At 37.6% G+C, this 19544-nt stretch overlaps 1 protein-coding gene across 1 annotated transcript in view; it reads left to right on the forward strand.

Annotated features, from left to right (window-relative positions):
• The first annotated feature begins 1183 nt into the window (after positions 1-1183).
• LOC146865799 (uncharacterized) overlaps positions 1184-19544 on the forward strand; it is a 39787-nt gene continuing 21426 nt past the window's right edge. The window contains exons 1-2 of the mRNA XM_085640195.1: positions 1184-1293; positions 6140-9794. Of these exons, the coding sequence (XP_085496321.1) occupies positions 6183-9794 (3612 nt within the window). The 5' untranslated portion in view covers positions 1184-1293; positions 6140-6182. The remainder of the gene's footprint in view (positions 1294-6139; positions 9795-19544) is intronic.

Genomic DNA, 19544 nt, shown 5'->3' on the forward strand with positions numbered 1-19544 from the left:
TAAAAAAAATAAAAATAAATAAATGAAAATCAGATTTAAGAGTTTAGAAATTAGGGAGCTCTAAAAAGAGCTGTTGTGTTTATGGAGTCATTTTTTTAGTGGTACCTACAAGTAAGTACCGATGCAGAGTCTAAGGTTCAAGAGGAAGACTCTGTTCCCTTCATCATTGAAGTGCACACCATCTCCTCTATAAATGTCTTGCATGTCGTAACGCAAGTTGTTGTGGTAAATGGCACCCATACCATAGTCACGGAGGAAAGCAGAAACAGATTTGTTGACGTGCTTTCTTGCTTTGTCAATCTGTGGACAGAAATGATTGGACCAGTTCCATTTTTGCCTTTGGCATATGTTGGAAAACACAAAGGCAGTTTTAGGGAAAAGTGAAAACAGTTGTGCAAAGGTGTCCTTCATAAGCATTTCCAGACCTACCCCAGTCAAAGTGCCTAGGTCATTGCCACCACAGTGCACTATTATGAGGTCAGGGTGTTGGATTTGCATGAAGGATTTCACCAATGGCATCAATTGGTGCCACTTTAACCCTCTCTGACCAATCCATTTAATGTCTACATTTGGCAAAGCAAGGTCTCTCACCATATCTGTTTTCTCTGCAAACTTTTCACTCCAGAAGACATAGCTGTGCCCTACAATCCACACTGTGAACATCTTCAAAGGAGAACTGGATGCACTCAGGAGGTGTCTTTCAGTAGAATGGCAATATGAAAAGAAAGACAGTTTGGAAATGGAGGCATACATATTTTTTACAAAACAAAAAGAACTGATTGGCTGTTTCATACCATTCTAGAAAAAAAACTAGGCTGTATGTGAAAATTAATAGAAGCATGTTTTGTATTGGTACAAAAAAATGTGTAACCAAAGAACAGTACTATGGATTTGCAGTTAGGTTTGAAAAGTCAAGCACTCTTGCTCTGTGGAATTGAAACATTGTGTGTCGAACTTCTGACCTAACTGCACACAGCAGTGTTCCATGAGCTGTTGCTATGGTAGCAGGCAGAAGTCAAGTTGGGGGAAGGGTACTAGGCAGAAGTCAAGTTGGGGGCAGGGTACTTTTGGAAAAGGGTTGGTTTTCAACCAATAGAAATGTGTCATTACATTTGAAAAAAAGGGGGAAGCACTGAGATTTGAAACTTACATGTATATGTGTGGAAAAATAGAGGGAAAGTTTGCCATTATCTGGTTCTGCTGAGAGGAGAGAGGTGTACAGAACAGAGATCCTGGCTCTGATAATCTGCTGTTTGAGTGACACATTTCTTTCACAACTAACTAATTTTAAAGGTGAGTTTACAGTTTGAGAGGGGATGTATGTGGTAACTTAAGAAATGAATAATAGAAATGGGAATTGTTTTTGTTGTAGTTACACATGGTGGATTCATAATGTGTCAGTCTGTAAAAGAGATTTTCACTTGGCCCGAAAAAAAAAGAGCAGTAAGTGTGCTTTCAAATTGGCAAAGAAATTTCGTTTTGGCACTAATGTGAAAACATGACTCTGTGTGCATAGAAGAATTATAGGCAGAAATGTATTGCGTCTTGCTCTGGTGATTTCACAGTTGCAGTAGATGGAAAAGAGGAGCGAATATTTGGGGGAAGAAGCAGAGGTTTAGCACACACCCATGTGCTTGCCATGTATAGTCATGCACAGTAATTAGAAGCGAGTGGGGTTTTCAGGTTTAAGTCTGTAATGCAAATACATTCAGCATCACTAAGGCTGGTTGCCCCTGCTGGAGTGTAGGCAGTCACAGAGAATACACACGGTGGTGGTCTGAAAAAAAAACAGCTTGGACATGTGCATTTAAATAAATTTAAAAAAAAGGTTTCAGAATGTGTCAGTCTGTAAAAGTGATTTCAAAGTGTAAAAAGAGATTTTCACTTGCCCCCGAAAAAAAAAGAGCAGTAAGTGTGCTTTCAAATTGGCAAAGAAATTTCGTTTTGGGACTAATGTGAAAACATGACTCTGTGTGCATAGAAGAATTATAGGCAGAAATGTATTGCGTCTTGCTCTGGTGATTTCACAGTTGCAGTAGATGGAAAAGAGGAGCGAATTTTTGGGGGAAGAAGCAGAGGTTTAGCACACACCCATGTGCTTGCCATGTATAGTCATGCACAGTAATTAGAAGCGAGTGGGGTTTTCAGGTTTAAGTCTGTAATGCAAATACATTCAGCATCACTAAGGCTGGTTGCCCCTGCTGGAGTGTAGGCAGTCACAGAGAATACACACGGTGGTGGTCTGAAAAAAAAACAGCTTGGACATGTGCATTTAAATAAATTTAAAAAAAAGGTTTCAGAATGTGTCAGTCTGTAAAAGTGATTTCAAAGTGTAAAAAGAGATTTTCACTTGCCCCCGAAAAAAAAAGAGCAGTAAGTGTGCTTTCAAATTGGCAAAGAAATTTCGTTTTGGGACTAATGTGAAAACATGACTCTGTGTGCATAGAAGAATTATAGGCAGAAATGTATTGCGTCTTGCTCTGGTGATTTCACAGTTGCAGTAGATGGAAAAGAGGAGCGAATTTTTGGGGGAAGAAGCAGAGGTTTAGCACACACCCATGTGCTTGCCATGTATAGTCATGCACAGTAATTAGAAGCGAGTGGGGTTTTCAGGTTTAAGTCTGTAATGCAAATACATTCAGCATCACTAAGGCTGGTTGCCCCTGCTGGAGTGTAGGCAGTCACAGAGAATACACACGGTGGTGGTCTGAAAAAAAAACAGCTTGGACATGTGCATTTAAATAAATTTAAAAAAAAGGTTTCAGAATGTGTCAGTCTGTAAAAGTGATTTCAAAGTGTAAAAAGAGATTTTCACTTGGCCCGAAAAAAAAAGAGCAGTAAGTGTGCTTTCAAATTGGCAAAGAAATTTCGTTTTGGCACTAATGTGAAAACATGACTCTGTGTGCATAGAAGAATTATAGGCAGAAATGTATTGCGTCTTGCTCTGGTGATTTCACAGTTGCAGTAGATGGAAAAGAGGAGCGAATTTTTGGGGGAAGAAGCAGAGGTTTAGCACACACCCATGTGCTTGCCATGTATAGTCATGCACAGTAATTAGAAGCGAGTGGGGTTTTCAGGTTTAAGTCTGTAATGCAAATACATTCAGCATCACTAAGGCTGGTTGCCCCTGCTGGAGTGTAGGCAGTCACAGAGAATGCACACGGTGGTGGTCTGAAAAAAAAACTGCTTGGACATGTGCATTTAAATAAATTTAAAAAAAAAGGTTTCAGAATGTGTCAGTCTGTAAAAGTGATTTCAAATTGAAAAAAGAGATATACACTTGCCCCCGAAAAAAAAAGAGCAGTAAGTGTGCTTTCAAATTGGCAAAGAAATTTCGTTTTGGCACTAATGTGAAAACATGACTCTGTGTGCATAGAAGAATTATAGGCAGAAATGTATTGCGTCTTGCTCTGGTGATTTCACAGTTGCAGTAGATGGAAAAGAGGAGCGAATTTTTGGGGGAAGAAGCAGAGGTTTAGCACACACCCATGTGCTTGCCATGTATAGTCATGCACAGTAATTAGAAGCGAGTGGGGTTTTCAGGTTTAAGTCTGTAATGCAAAAACATTCAGCATCACTAAGGCTGGTTGCCCCTGCTGGAGTGTAGGCAGTCACAGAGAATACACACGGTGGTGGTCTGAAAAAAAAACAGCTTGGACATGTGCATTTAAATAAATTTAAAAAAAAAGGTTTCAGAATGTGTCAGTCTGTAAAAGTGATTTCAAAGTGTAAAAAGAGATTTTCACTTGGCCCGAAAAAAAAAGAGCAGTAAGTGTGCTTTCAAATTGGCAAAGAAATTTCGTTTTGGCACTAATGTGAAAACATGACTGTGTGTGCATAGAAGAATTATAGGCAGAAATGTATTGCGTCTTGCTCTGGTGATTTCACAGTTGCAGTAGATGGAAAAGAGGAGCGAATTTTTGGGGGAAGAAGCAGAGGTTTAGCACACACCCATGTGCTTGCCATGTATAGTCATGCACAGTAATTAGAAGCGAGTGGGGTTTTCAGGTTTAAGTCTGTAATGCAAATACATTCAGCATCACTAAGGCTGGTTGCCCCTGCTGGAGTGTAGGCAGTCACAGAGAATACACACGGTGGTGGTCTGAAAAAAAAACAGCTTGGACATGTGCATTTAAATAAATTTAAAAAAAAGGTTTCAGAATGTGTCAGTCTGTAAAAGTGATTTCAAAGTGTAAAAAGAGATTTTCACTTGGCCCGAAAAAAAAAGAGCAGTAAGTGTGCTTTCAAATTGGCAAAGAAATTTCGTTTTGGCACTAATGTGAAAACATGACTCTGTGTGCATAGAAGAATTATAGGCAGAAATGTATTGCGTCTTGCTCTGGTGATTTCACAGTTGCAGTAGATGGAAAAGAGGAGCGAATTTTTGGGGGAAGAAGCAGAGGTTTAGCACACACCCATGTGCTTGCCATGTATAGTCATGCACAGTAATTAGAAGCGAGTGGGGTTTTCAGGTTTAAGTCTGTAATGCAAATACATTCAGCATCACTAAGGCTGGTTGCCCCTGCTGGAGTGTAGGCAGTCACAGAGAATACACACGGTGGTGGTCTGAAAAAAAAACAGCTTGGACATGTGCATTTAAATAAATTTAAAAAAAAAGGTTTCAGAATGTGTCAGTCTGTAAAAGTGATTTCAAAGTGTAAAAAGAGATTTTCACTTGGCCCGAAAAAAAAAGAGCAGTAAGTGTGCTTTCAAATTGGCAAAGAAATTTCGTTTTGGCACTAATGTGAAAACATGACTCTGTGTGCATAGAAGAATTATAGGCAGAAATGTATTGCGTCTTGCTCTGGTGATTTCACAGTTGCAGTAGATGGAAAAGAGGAGCGAATTTTTGGGGGAAGAAGCAGAGGTTTAGCACACACCCATGTGCTTGCCATGTATAGTCATGCACAGTAATTAGAAGCGAGTGGGGTTTTCAGGTTTAAGTCTGTAATGCAAATACATTCAGCATCACTAAGGCTGGTTGCCCCTGCTGGAGTGTAGGCAGTCACAGAGAATGCACACGGTGGTGGTCTGAAAAAAAAACTGCTTGGACATGTGCATTTAAATAAATTTAAAAAAAAAGGTTTCAGAATGTGTCAGTCTGTAAAAGTGATTTCAAATTGAAAAAAGAGATATACACTTGCCCCCGAAAAAAAAAGAGCAGTAAGTGTGCTTTCAAATTGGCAAAGAAATTTCGTTTTGGCACTAATGTGAAAACATGACTCTGTGTGCATAGAAGAATTATAGGCAGAAATGTATTGCGTCTTGCTCTGGTGATTTCACAGTTGCAGTAGATGGAAAAGAGGAGCGAATTTTTGGGGGAAGAAGCAGAGGTTTAGCACACACCCATGTGCTTGCCATGTATAGTCATGCACAGTAATTAGAAGCGAGTGGGGTTTTCAGGTTTAAGTCTGTAATGCAAATACATTCAGCATCACTAAGGCTGGTTGCCCCTGCTGGAGTGTAGGCAGTCACAGAGAATACACACGGTGGTGGTCTGAAAAAAAAACAGCTTGGACATGTGCATTTAAATAAATTTAAAAAAAAAGGTTTCAGAATGTGTCAGTCTGTAAAAGTGATTTCAAAGTGTAAAAAGAGATTTTCACTTGGCCCGAAAAAAAAAAGAGCAGTAAGTGTGCTTTCAAATTGGCAAAGAAATTTCGTTTTGGCACTAATGTGAAAACATGACTCTGTGTGCATAGAAGAATTATAGGCAGAAATGTATTGCGTCTTGCTCTGGTGATTTCACAGTTGCAGTAGATGGAAAAGAGGAGCGAATTTTTGGGGGAAGAAGCAGAGGTTTAGCACACACCCATGTGCTTGCCATGTATAGTCATGCACAGTAATTAGAAGCGAGTGGGGTTTTCAGGTTTAAGTCTGTAATGCAAATACATTCAGCATCACTAAGGCTGGTTGCCCCTGCTGGAGTGTAGGCAGTCACAGAGAATACACACGGTGGTGGTCTGAAAAAAAAACAGCTTGGTTTCATAATGTGACAGTTTGTTATACAGATTTTCACTTGCCCAAAAAAAAAGAGGAGTTTGTGTGCATTCAAATTGGCAAAGAAATTTCGTTTTGTGACTATTGTGAAAAGAAATGTAGTAATATATTTAAATACAATAAAGAATTTTTTTTTTAGTTTTTTTGCAGGTATTGCTGAAGAACAGTGAACAAAATTTAAGATGCCTACAAAATCTCGAGTTCAAAAAACGCTAAAAAAAAAACTATATTTGAGGACAACTGGAGGACCAAAGTTAGTAGAAGATGCTGATGTTGGGAAAAAGAAAAAATCTTCTGGTAAGCAAAAAAGACAATTCCTAAACAAAATATTGAAAACAAACAAAAATGTACAAAATGTCTGTTCTCGGAAAAATGTAACAAAACCTACAGAACAGCAAAAAATTGAGGATTTAGTTAATGCAAATATACCTTCTGCAATTGAAAAGTTTAACATAAACAGAAAAACAGCATTTAAAGAGATACGTAGAAAAATGTTTCAGAGAAGAGTTATGTCCAATTTGATAAAGGATATAAAGAAATATAAGCAAAAGGCTAAATATTATAAGAGAAAAAAAGAAATTGAAGCCATTGCAGCAAAGGCATTAGAATTAAAAAGGAAACTATTCATATTAATTTTGAATAGGATGCGTACATTAGATAAAATGGTTAATGTACTGAAATCACAAAGCAAAAGCAAAAGAGTAGTGAACAGAACAAATTTTTGTAAAGTGTTTTTAGGAAAGTGGATGCATAGCTCAAGTAGTGAACCTTTTTTTAATGAAGAGAGCTATTTTCAAAGTAATAGTTTGCTGCATGCAGTTGACACCAGAGGTCGTTCATACGAAGTAAAAAATGGTTGCATAATGGAGAAGGAGATAATGGTTCCAAGAGATGAGGTACAAGTGATGGCAGATGAGGCAATGGGGAGACGTCCTAAAGCCCCAGTGTACACTTGGAATTGTAGTAGTATTTGCACTGTGCGTCAGGAATCTATTGACAGATTTCGAGAGTTTCTAAGAGAATATAGTAAAAAAAGTGTAAAACAAAAGATTAAGGTGCTTCAAAGTCTGGATCCATGCAGAGTGAGAGAGAATACTGGTTTGCAGGGTCATTCTCTTGCTTGTCTATCTAGAAAAGTGTGCAATAGTGTTTTCCATCATTTTAGGATGCTGGCTGTTCATCATACTGAAATGAGAAAGTTTGTGAGACGGTTGTATTTTGCCAAAAGTCCAGCAATAAAGTTAAATGAATTGAATAGGGCTCTGTTCCGAGGAACGGTATCAGATGTAGAGAAGGTTGTTGATGAAATTCAGTTTTGTTACTTTGGTCCTGAACAAAACAGTGCAGAGAAGGACACAGTAAATGAGGCAGAAGTGGAAGAGAATGTAGAACCTTGTGTAAGTAAGACATTTAATGATCACATAACAAAATTTGCAATAGTCTCTAATGAAAGACCAAATGTTACTTGTATTTGTTGCCGCAGAACTCATTATAGAAAACAAACTAGGAATGTTGATCTCTACAGAAAGAGTGAAAATGAAGATAATTATAAGTGGATGGATTTTGCAACATATATATTTCTTGAAAATTGTTTTGAATTGGGTGAAGATCAGCGTATTTGTAAATACTGCTACAACAAGTTAGAGGAAAATAGAATGCCGACCAGAGCTGTACATAATAATTTAGAATTGGATGCTATTCCTGCTGAACTTTCTGAATTAAATACATATGAGTCTATACTCATTCAATGTGTTCATCCGTTCCAGACCATAGTACGTATGGAGCCCAAAACTGGTAAATTACCTCCTTCAGATTTAGTGAGAGGTTTAAAAGGTAGAGTGGTGTATTTGCCCTTGGATTTGAAAAAAAATATGGAAACTATTGATGCGGATACTTTGGAAACTGAACCATTAATTATTCTGGTTAATGGTGTACCTACAAAGAATAAGAAGATTTGGCAGGAGCTGGTAGATGTGCGGAAAGTACAAAGAGCAAATTTGTATTTGAAAAAAAATAACAAATGGTATGAATCAATTTATATAGTAGAAGAAGAAGAAGAAGAAGATTTACAAGGAGATACAGAAACACCAAGTGGACAAATTGAAAAAGTGGACAAGTCAAAGGAAGAAGAAATTTATGAACATTTTAGCATACATCCTCTCCATTCGAAAGAAGTTATGGGAGACAATATTGATCTCTTTCAGATGAAGAAAGCAAAAGGAAATCCCGTGAGTGTATGGGAGGAGAGCTTGGAAGCTCGATGTTTTCCCCAGCTGTTTCCTAAAGGAAAAGGAGGACGATACGATGAACGTCCGGAACAGATTCCAGCTTCTGAGTATCGGACTACAAGACTATATGCTGAAGATCCCAGATTTCGACAAAGTATCCCTTATTTGTTCCATCTTTTATTTGAAAGCGACTTGTCTGCACTGTCTTATGCAGTAAATCACATTTTAAAAAGTGGAGTACATTTACAAAATGTGTCTGCTAAGGATTTTATGGAGAAAGTGCAGCACCGAGATGATCATTTGGAAACACAACTGATCAATCTGATGGCTTGTCAGCGTGGGACAAATGAATATTGGTACCGACGCCATGGTGAACTAAAATGCATGTTACGCAATTTAGGAACACCAACATGGTTCCTTACCCTAAGCTGCGCCGAGTACGCTTGGGATGATTTACTGGATTTTCTACGAGAGGCCAATTCAAACATTGAAAACATCGAATACAAGACAGCAGGAGAACTGTGCTCATTGGATCCGGTTAATGTTTGCAGATATTTCAATCATAGATTTGAGGCTATGATGTCCTTCATCTGCAATAAAAAAAATCCACCCCTTGGAGAAGTAGTGGATTTCTTTTGGAGAAAAGAGTACCAGGCAAGAGGTGCTCCTCATATTCATATGCTGCTGTGGATCAAGGATGCCCCAAAGTTTGGAACAGATACTGATGAAGCAGTGTTATCTTACATTGAAGAATATGCAACATGTGCTATACCTAAAAGCACAGAAGAGTACAAGTTAAAGGAGCAAGTTCTACGTTTCCAAAGTCATCGGTGTGGAAAATACTGTCGACGGAAATACAAGAGCAAAGAAAAATACTACACTAAATGTCGATTTGGATTTCCTAGACCTGTTCTTACAAATGGAAGAGTCAACAGTTTTATGTCAGCTGTGAGACATACTATCACAAGAAAATCACCTAAGAATACCTACAACCTTAAAAGAAAAGAAGAATCAAAAAATATAAATGACTACAACCCAGTCATTTTATCCATGTGGAACGCTAACATGGATATACAGTATGTTGCTGACAATTCCATTGCTGTTGCTCGATATGTAACGTCTTACATTACGAAATCAGAAAAAACAGAATTGAAGGAAATGTGGGAAGAGATTTCTCACGAGAAGACTGTCAGTAAGAAGCTGTACAGTTTCAGTTTGAAGATGTTATCGCATCGAGAAATTGGATCCTACGAATGTTCAGATAGATTATCTTCTGCAAGTCTCTACTCGAAGTCAAGAAGAATAATTTGGGCAAGTTTAGGCCTTGCAGCAATGAGAAATCGGGTACTGAAATCTGTTGGAGAAATTGAATATTTGGCACAGTTCGAACCTGAAAGTACAGATATATTGAAAACAAACATGTTGGACACATATTATCCCAAGAGAAGTCATCATCTGGAGAACATGTGTCTCTATGAAGTGCTGCAGAACTACATTTATTCACGGAAAGCTGCAGAAGACATCAATAATGGAAAATATAAAGTCGTTGGTGAAGAAGGATGTTTGGTGAAGCAAACCAAAGGAAGTTTGATAAATCACCGGAAGCTGAGTTGCGACACTACCGACAAGAAAGAATTTTACTACTTGGCTCTTTTACAGTTGTTTAAACCATGGCGTTCAGAGGATGAACTACTGGGAGAATTCCAGAGCTATGAAGATTCTTTTAATGCTTGCAAAGACAGCATACAATGCAGTACATTCTCAACTTATCTGCAAATGTTAAATGAAGAAATTGAACAGGAAACTACAATTGCAGCAGAAATTGCTAGAGACAGTTCTCAGGACAGCCAAAGTTCAGGAACATACAGTCAAGATCCCCTAGGACAACCAATCGTTGAAAATGAAGCATCAATAGCCATGAATGAAGTGGAAACGGCTATGAATCAAGCTCAAGAAGCATTTATAGACTTAGAAAATTTGGAAAGACAACTGAATCAAGAGCAGCAACAAATTTATGAAGAGATCAAAAACAAAATTGATCACGGATTTCTACATGAAAAAAAAGAGTGCTCATGCACATCATTTCATCCAATCAGGATGTATGTAAGCGGACAAGCTGGCACTGGAAAAAGTTTCCTAATTAAAGTCATCAGAAGCTACCTAAAGCAAAAAACAGATTCTACTTTGTCTTGTGTGGTTACTGCTCCAACTGGGTTAGCAGCATATAACATAAAAGGAATCACCTTACATCGTTTGCTAATGTTACCAGTGGAGCATGAGAACAAAATACAATTCAACAAGCTAACTGGAGAAGCATGCTTGGAAGTTTCAAGAGTATTGAAGAAGATGCAAGTTCTCATTATTGATGAGGTGAGCATGGTATCAAACTTAATGCTTGCCTTTGTGCATTTAAGAATGCAGCAAATTTTGAAGACAGACTATGACGTGTTATTTGGTGGAAAACACGTCATCGTTTTTGGGGATCTTTTGCAACTTACTCCGGTTAAAGGACAACCAGTGTTTAATACTGTGACACATGAAGACACGAAGAAGTCATTGGGAAGCATCGGTAATACAAATATTTGGTCCTTCTTTGAGTACAAGGAACTTACAACTAATATGAGGCAAGCAAACGATGAAGAATATGGAAGTATTCTGAAAGATATCAGGATTGGACTACTCACAGAAGCTGGCAAAAAAGCATTACAGACTCGGCTGCTACATAATTTATTTCCAAAGGAAGAAATAGTTGCAGAGAAGATATACAAGAACATTGCAGAAAACAAAAGTGTCATCTGCTTAATGCCAACTCTACGTGAATGCTCAATATTCAATGAGGAGCTTTTGAAATTGGAAAAGGAAGAGATCATGAAATTGGAAGCAGTGGACAAAATTGAGGATGGAAGAATTACTGTCACAGTAACAGGCAAACTGAAAAATAAATTGGACTCACTAGAGAAGAACATCTCCAAAACAGCAGGATAAGAAAAAAATCTATATGTTTGCATGAACTGTAGAGTGTTTTTAAGGAGAAATTTGGATGTTGAAAAAGGCTTAGTAAATGGAGCGATGGGAAGAGTTGTGGGTTTTATTAATTATCAGAAAAAAGATGGAATTGAATGGTTAAAAATAAAATTTGATCAGATAGAGGAAGTTAAAGACATTTGTCGTTGTTCAGTTCGTTTCATGCTTGTGAAAGACTTATATGTACGTAGGAAGCAGTTTCCGTTTTCTCTAGCATATGCTGTAACTATTCACAAGTCTCAAGGATTGACTGTAGATTGTGCATTTGTGAACATTGGATCTAGTGTGTTCAAAGAAGGTATGGCATATGTTGCTTTGTCACGAGTCAAAACATTATCAGGTTTATTCATGATAGACTTCGATGACTCAAAAGTTAGTGCTGATACAAACTGTGTAAAGGAGTATAATAGATTAAGAAGAAGCTATGCTCCTTATTTAGGTCAGTATCCTGTGTTGGAGAAACGTGTAGTTTCTCGTAAAAGGAGAAATGAGAATATCTGTAATGAAGATGTAGAGAAGAGGAAAAAAAAGAGGAGTGATGTAATTGCAAGCAAAAAGAATAAGGAAAATGAAGAACAGGTTGTAGGATGTCATTTTGAAAATAGCTCTGGTGTCAACTGCTACGCAAATGTAGTGCTGAATGTTGCTTTTTATCTGGAAAGTTTGCAAGAGCAGATAATAATAAATCAGGGAAAAAGATTCTGTTCAGAGCTCAGTCTCCTTTTTCAAAAGCTGAGTAAAGATAAAACTCAAATAGAAAGTGCTACTGATATTAGAAAACTTTTAGATGTATGTTCAGGACGAACACAGTTTTCTCAAAATGAACAGCAAGATGCTCACGAATTTTTGATGTATTTTCTTCAGGTAGTGGAAGAAGAAGGAGTTCCCATTGACATTTTTTTTGGTCTCTCTTATAAATGGGAACATAGTTGTGATAATTGTTATAATATAAGTGGTTCTATTGTTGATAATGAAAGGTTTATTTATTTGACATTGCCAGAGAGTAAAACAGTCACTTTTGCAAACTTAGTTAAAGATGCTAATCATAGCATGAAATGTGGTGAGTGTAATTCTGACATGTTATCAACATTAATTTTAAGGGAATACGGACAGTATGTAATTTTAATGATGCAACGATGTAGAGCTGATGGATCAAAATTGGATACTTTAATAAAGAAGTTTACAGGACAGCAATTATCAATTTCAGGAAAAACTTTTGTAACTGTTGCAATAATTTTCCATGATGGACCTACTGTTACTTCTGGACATTACACAGTTTATCTAAAATGTGAAAAAGGATGGACACTGTGTAATGATTCCCAATTGATTTTCAAACAACGTTTGCCTTTTGATTTAGCAAATTCCTATCTAATCTTCCTGAAACCTAAATTTTAGAGAGACTTGGCAAGATCTGGACAAAATAATTTTACCATTTTACAGGATTACCATTGCAATTTTGTAGAAAAAAGATTTTTAAAATTATCATTTGGCCTAAAGGAAAGATAACCAATTGTAATGTGGACTTTTTAAATTTTTAATGCAATTTTGAAAAACCAATAATTTAGAGATTATCGGTAACTTCTGCACATTTTAAATTTTGGAATGTTATTGGACTGCCACTGGAAATTTTTTCAAAAATAATTTCAAAAATTACTATTTGGCCATGTGGAAAAGTAAGCAATTCTATTGTGGACTAAATAAATTATTCGAAAAATTTTCGTGAACCAAAATGTTACAGATAATCGGTGAGATCTGGACAGATTAAACTTTAGAATTTTAATGGTTTTCCCTTGGAAATTTATTCCAGGGAAAGAATAAAAAATACTATTTGGCCTAAAGGAAATAAAATCAGATGTATTTTGGAGTTATTTGAGATATATTATTGTGAATGTACTTCTGAAACAAAAATATCAGACGGTATTTTAAAGAAAAAAGTATTGTTTTTAGATGACATTTTTTAAGAATAATATGCATTTCTGTAATGATAAGTTTAAGTGAGAAGAGATTCTGGGCTTTTTTAATACAATCTTTGAGATTGTTATTTTTTTTTGCCCGCTGTAAAATGATGAATGCAATTGCTTTCACAATTTATAGTGAAATGCAATATATTCTGAAAACAGCAAAAATAAGGCAAAAATATTTTTTGGGAAAAAATGTAAATATGTGTACTGTATTATAAAATGTTTTAAAAATATTAATACTTTTTTCTTTTTTTTCAGATCGATATAGAAAATTTTCGTAAACTACAACCATTTTAAAAACTATTTTTTAAAAAAACAAATGAATAAATATTTTTTCCAGTGAGTATGGTAAGTCAATAGTAATAATTGTAGTCTTTCAAGGACCTTGTAATGTGAAAAATGATTTTTAGTGTTTTTTTTAAAAAATAAAAAAAAGGTACGCTTACCGTACGCGTACGGTAAAAAAAAAAAAAAAAGTTTTTTAAAAAAAATGTAAAAAAAAGATGAAAGATAAGGTTGGCTCTTAAAAGAACCGTTGTGTTCATGCAGGGACAGAGGAAAGGAACCATGGGAAAATCATTCAAAGCTACAAATGTGCTGATCTATTTTGTTATTCACTAGGGAAACACTGGTCTCCCTATAACAAATTAGAGCTTTACAAAATGTGCAATGAATATCAACCTTCCGAAATCGAGGGTTCATTTCCAGAGGGCCAGCAAAAGGAGATTCTCCCCCCACAGATGAAGGGCTCACCTGACCTGCAGAAGAAGGAGTAAGCCCTGCAGGTGATGGTCCAGGCTGAGCTGCTGTGGATGTACTGGCTCGTCTTTCTGAAGAGTTACCTCCAAAAAGATGACCATGTGTCCTTCTGTGTACTTCCTGGAGGTGTCTCTTCATGGTGTGATTCCCAAAGGAATACTTCCTGTTAGGATTACCTCTAGAAAGTACACGCTGACACAGCTTGCAAGTAACTAAGGGTGCATTCACCTTTTGCTGGCCTTCTGGAAAAGTAAAATAATCCCAAACATAAGAAGGTTTTACTTTCCTCGCTCTCTGCCTCAAGACAGTGCTGCTGGTGCTAGCCTCACTCTCAGAAGAGCTCTGCTGTTCTGCCATCGTATCCCAAAGACAAACCAGCTCCTTCTCCCAAGGGATCACAAGCAGAAATGAGGGGAATGGGTGTGGTGTAGGAGAGTTCTAGAACTGAAAGTAGTTTCAACCAATCAAAAGTTGTGTTTCAAGATCACATGACCTACAGTACGCTTACGGTACGCTTACGGTGCGCTTACGGCAAAAAGTACGCGTGCGCGTAAAAAAGACACGCGCTTGCGCACATGCGCATAACAGTCATTTCCCGGCACTTCCGCGTAACGTGCGCGTGTTGCGTAAGCGCGCACGCGTCCCGCGCGCAGTACGCGCGGCTACGCAAAGTGCGTAACTATACGCAAGCAGCGTAGATAGATTACGGACGTTGCGTAAACCGTACGCTTACCGTGAGCTTACGGTACGCGTACTATAAAAAAAAAAAAAGAAAAATCAGGAAATAAATTTTACATGTTTATTTAAAAAAAATATATATAAAAAAAATATTTAAGGATTTTAAAAATTAAAGCATAGTCTTTATAAAAGATAAGAAAATTAAAATAAAAATATGTTTGAAAAAAATGAAGAATATAAAAAAAAAATAGCATTTAAAAAACCTTGCAAATTCACTGAAAAAACCATGGGTTTCACACACGTTATAGTTAGGAATTAGCATTTAAAAAACCTTGCAAATTCACTGAAAAAACCATGGGTTTCACACACGTTATAGTTAGGAATTAGCATTTAAAAAACCTTAGAAATTCACTGAAAAAACCATAGGTTTCACACACGTTATAGTTAGGAATTAGCATTTAAAAAACCTTAGAAATTCAGTGAAAAAACCATAGGTTTCACACATGTTATAGTTAGCTGGACATTTTACTCGTAAAAAACCAATGAAATTGCCCCGTTATAGTTAGTTCAGCTAACTATAACTCGCGCGCCCGCAATGCACTGCTGATGACGTCACATATTACATCACTCATGACATGGTCAGTGACATCACTCATGACATCACTGATGACATCTCAAATGACATCACTGATGACATCACTGATGACATCATCTAGTGAATGTGTGTTATTCTGAAAATTAAATATGTTTTATATATGTATATCTCATGGTCGATGGAAGAATAAATGGGTATATAAGTGTCTAAATGGATGATTTGTTTTTGAAAAAATGATTGTGTAACTGACTGATTAAGTGTATCATAGTGAATACATGGCTTAGTGAATAATGTTTAAATATGTAAATATCTGTATCAGTCTCTCACTTTGTGTATAAGTGGCTGCATGGGTTGGTGAGTAGCTACATGGGTGCCTATTTAGGTTATTAGTTGTTTTTTTGAGTATCAGTCTGAGTGTCTGCATGGTTCGGTGGGGGGTATTACGTAGTGCATCGGTGCATGAATGAGTGACTCACTGTTTGTATGTGTTGAACACAGCATGTGTGCAGGACTGTATGGGTGGATGAGTGTGTGTATGGGTGTGTTAGTGAGTGAATGACTGTCTCAATAGTGTCTTCAGGAGTAACTACATACGTTTTAAACTAGTATATGTGACTATTGGTGTATATATGTGAGTATATGTGAAAGTGAGAGATTGAAAGAGTTCCTGTATGAATAAGTATGTGTTTCTATAAGTGATTGTTTAAAAGACTAAGTATGTGTAAGTTTCCGTAGAAGTAAGTGTGGTGGTGTGTGTATAACTGTATATGCAAGTAAATGTATGTTTGATTCTTTATTAGCATGAGTGACTATGTGTGTGAGTAACTCTATGGATGAGTGGCATTGTGTAACAGGATGTATAGATGTATGAGTACATATGATGAGTGAGTACATGTATGAGTGACTGTATAGGACTGTTGGTGAATGAGTGGATGTGTATGTGGATCTTAGAATTACTGAAGAGGTTGTTGTAACTGGTATTGGTATGTCCATTGTTTTGAAATTTTTAGTCTCTATTTTTGAATGTGTGTATCAAAGCTTATATTAAGGTGAGAGGAGGTCTGCCACTCTATCACAAGGATGATGTCATCAGTGATGTCATCAGTGATGTCATTTGAGATGTCATCAGTGATGTCATGAGTGATGTCACTGACCATGTCATGAGTGATGTAATATGTGACGTCATCAGCAGTGCATTGCGGGCGCGCGAGTTATAGTTAGCTGAACTAACTATAACGGGGCAATTTCATTGGTTTTTTACGAGTAAAATGTCCAGCTAACTATAACATGTGTGAAACCTATGGTTTTTTCACTGAATATATATATATATATATATATATATCACGGCTCCAAAGTCCCATTAAATGCAGCTTTGCCGAACTCTTAAGGCGGGTGCCTTTCTCGTGAGAACGGGGACTCACGTAAATATCACAGCTCAAGCATGTGCGATTACAGCACACTTAGGCACTCTCGGGATGGATTTAAATCAGCTTTATTAGTGCAGACGCGTTTCAGCCTGTAGCCTTCATCAATGCATAAAGTTGAAATTCTTAAAACACAGCGCGCAAAACATGACGTTTAAATGATCACTGCTGTTTCCTTATTGGTAAGTTTCTAATGATGGTAATCAAGAGAGGACTGCAAAAGTTATTTCTTGCAATACTGGCTGCCATGTAAGCAAGGTAATGTATTCACAGTATTCATTATATTGCAAATGTCACCTTTATTTTCATATCGAGTTCTTACTTCCAGGAATAAGAGGACACAATTCCTTTACCTTGCTTGTCAGGCATGCCAATGTTATTTGCAGTTCCTTGCGCTGTGAATGAATACTCCCTCGCCAAGCCTCTCGATGTTATACCAAGATGTGGTTCCGTGGGTAGCAGTACAATTCCTGCGTTCCCCAAATTTGAATAATTTGCGATGCTCTCATCGACGGAGGTCTCTTTTAGAGGCGGTTCTGGTCACTGCTCATAAATCACGGCTCCAAAGTCCCATTAAATGCAGCTTTGCCGAACTCTTAAGGCGGGTGCCTTTCTCGTGAGAACGGGGACTCACGTAAATATCACAGCTCAAGCATGTGCAATTGCAGCACACGTAGGCACCCTCGGGATGGATTTAAATCAGCTTTATTCAATTTAAAAATAGCTTTATTCGAGAATAAACTCATAAAAGCTTTACAAACAACATTAAAAAACTGTTATAAAACATTTAAATCGGTTAAAAAAGAGTTAGAAAAAGTGTAATAAAAAATGTATCACATACATTGTCACATAAAATTTACAGATAAAATATGTACACTCTGATTAATGACCTCCAGTTCATTCATTTATCTAAAAACTTTTGTCTAATGGACCATGACCAGCCAATAAATTTAGAAGTGGCTATTAGTATAAACAATGAAGAACTAGTACAAATAATTCTTAGTGCCACTACACTGCTGGTCGTACCTAAGTTCTTACACATGGGAGTAAGCCAGATGCGTCTGGGCTCTACATAGGATTTGCATGCAAATAAAAAGTGACCGATTGTTTCGTCATGTGCTCCACAGGATGGGCAAGAACTGTTTGAGGGGCCTCCCCACCTGCCTGTTAGGGATTTAAGAGGGAGAGAACCTGCTCTAATCTGGAAAAGCAACTTCCTATCCCTTGGGCTAGTGATAGTGTCCCAGTATGGTGCTAGGCTTGGGAGGAACTTTGCTTGCAGAAATTTTCCAGCCATAGTCTCTTGGTTGATTTCATTCCAAGTCCGTTCTGCCACCTTCTCCCAATAGATCTCTTTAAGTTTAGTCTTTGTTGGAAAAGTGACCACCTCCGGATTTTCCCATAACATGTAGAGGCCTAGTTTGCCCAGCATTTTCCTTAGTTCATTTAGCCATCCTATTTTGTGGTACTCATCTGCATTGATTATATCCTTAAATCCTTCCGCATAGTGTAAGAGTTCGGGTGTAGTCCAAAGTCTACGCCAATACATAATAGGTCTTAATCTTGCTAAGTCAATTAATGCCTTTCTGCCTAGATCATACCTTAATGGCAGCAGGGGGGTGCTCTTGGGAAGACTTGTAATAAGTCGAAAAAACTTATTTTCCGAAGTTTGTAGTTTCCCTAGGTTCTCATAGCCCCATAACTCTGCACCATAAAGTGATGATCCTAAAGCTTTGGCCTCATATACCTGGAGCACAGGTTTTACTGGTTTTGTTAGGGATTTTCTGTGCTCAGAGCCAAGTGCACCAACTATTTGCCTATGCTTTATACTTGCAGTATCTATATGTTTGGTCCAACTTAAATCGTTTGATATGTGGATTCCCAAATATGTAAAAGCATTGACAATCTCCAATGGGCAGTCATTCATAACAATATGAGGTTTATGGCCACGAGGAGGGTTAAAAACCATTGACTTAGTCTTAGACACATTAATTTCTAGTCTGTGGTCCTTACAAAATTGATCAAAGATTATTAAAGCGTGTTGTAGACCACTTGGGGTCTTGGATAAAATCAGAGTGTCGTCGGCGAACATTAAAATCGGTATCTTGGTACCAGCCAGTAACGGGGCATCAACATTCTCAGCCAACATGCGGGAAACAACTCCATTAATATACAGTGTAAACAAAGTGGGGGCCATAGAACATCCTTGTCGTACCCCACGCTTCACTGGAAAGTCAGAGGTTACCTTACCATGCCCTCCCCACTGAATCTTCGTGTAATTTGCCTCATGGAGCCTCATTAACATCGTTAAAAGTTCTTCAGGGATGCCCAGGTTCTTCAACACTTGCCACAGTTTGGGCCTTGGAACGAGGTCGAAGGCGGCCCGTAAATCTACAAAGACAGCGTACAGGCTACCCTTCCTTAGTAGCATGGTTTTCCATTGTAGAAGGGAAAAACGAAAGACCTGATCCATTGTGCTTACAGATTTTCGAAAGCCTGCTTGAAATGGTGATAAGGCGTTATTTTCCTCGGCCCAGTCCAAAAGTCTGTTGACAACCACCCTACCTATCACCTTTTGGATGGTGTCAATTAGGCTTATGGGCCTATAATTTCCTGGTTGTGATTTGTCTCCTTTCTTATAGATAGGAATTATAATTGCACATTGCCATGACGCCGGTATATTAGCGCCCTGAGCAACCACATTCAATAGGAGAAGGATGTATTTACACCAGCGCTCCTTGTCGTTGAGGAAAAGGTCCGCCGGCACCCCATCTAGACCCGGGGCTCTACCATTTGAAACTGTACTCAAGGCCATCATAACCTCATTACTGCAGAATAAATTGTCTTTATAAAAAGAAGGTCTATGTTCAGTCAT

This window comes from Triturus cristatus, chromosome 2_1, assembly GCF_964204655.1.
Source record: "Triturus cristatus chromosome 2_1, aTriCri1.1, whole genome shotgun sequence".
Classification (NCBI taxonomy): domain Eukaryota; kingdom Metazoa; phylum Chordata; class Amphibia; order Caudata; family Salamandridae; genus Triturus; species Triturus cristatus.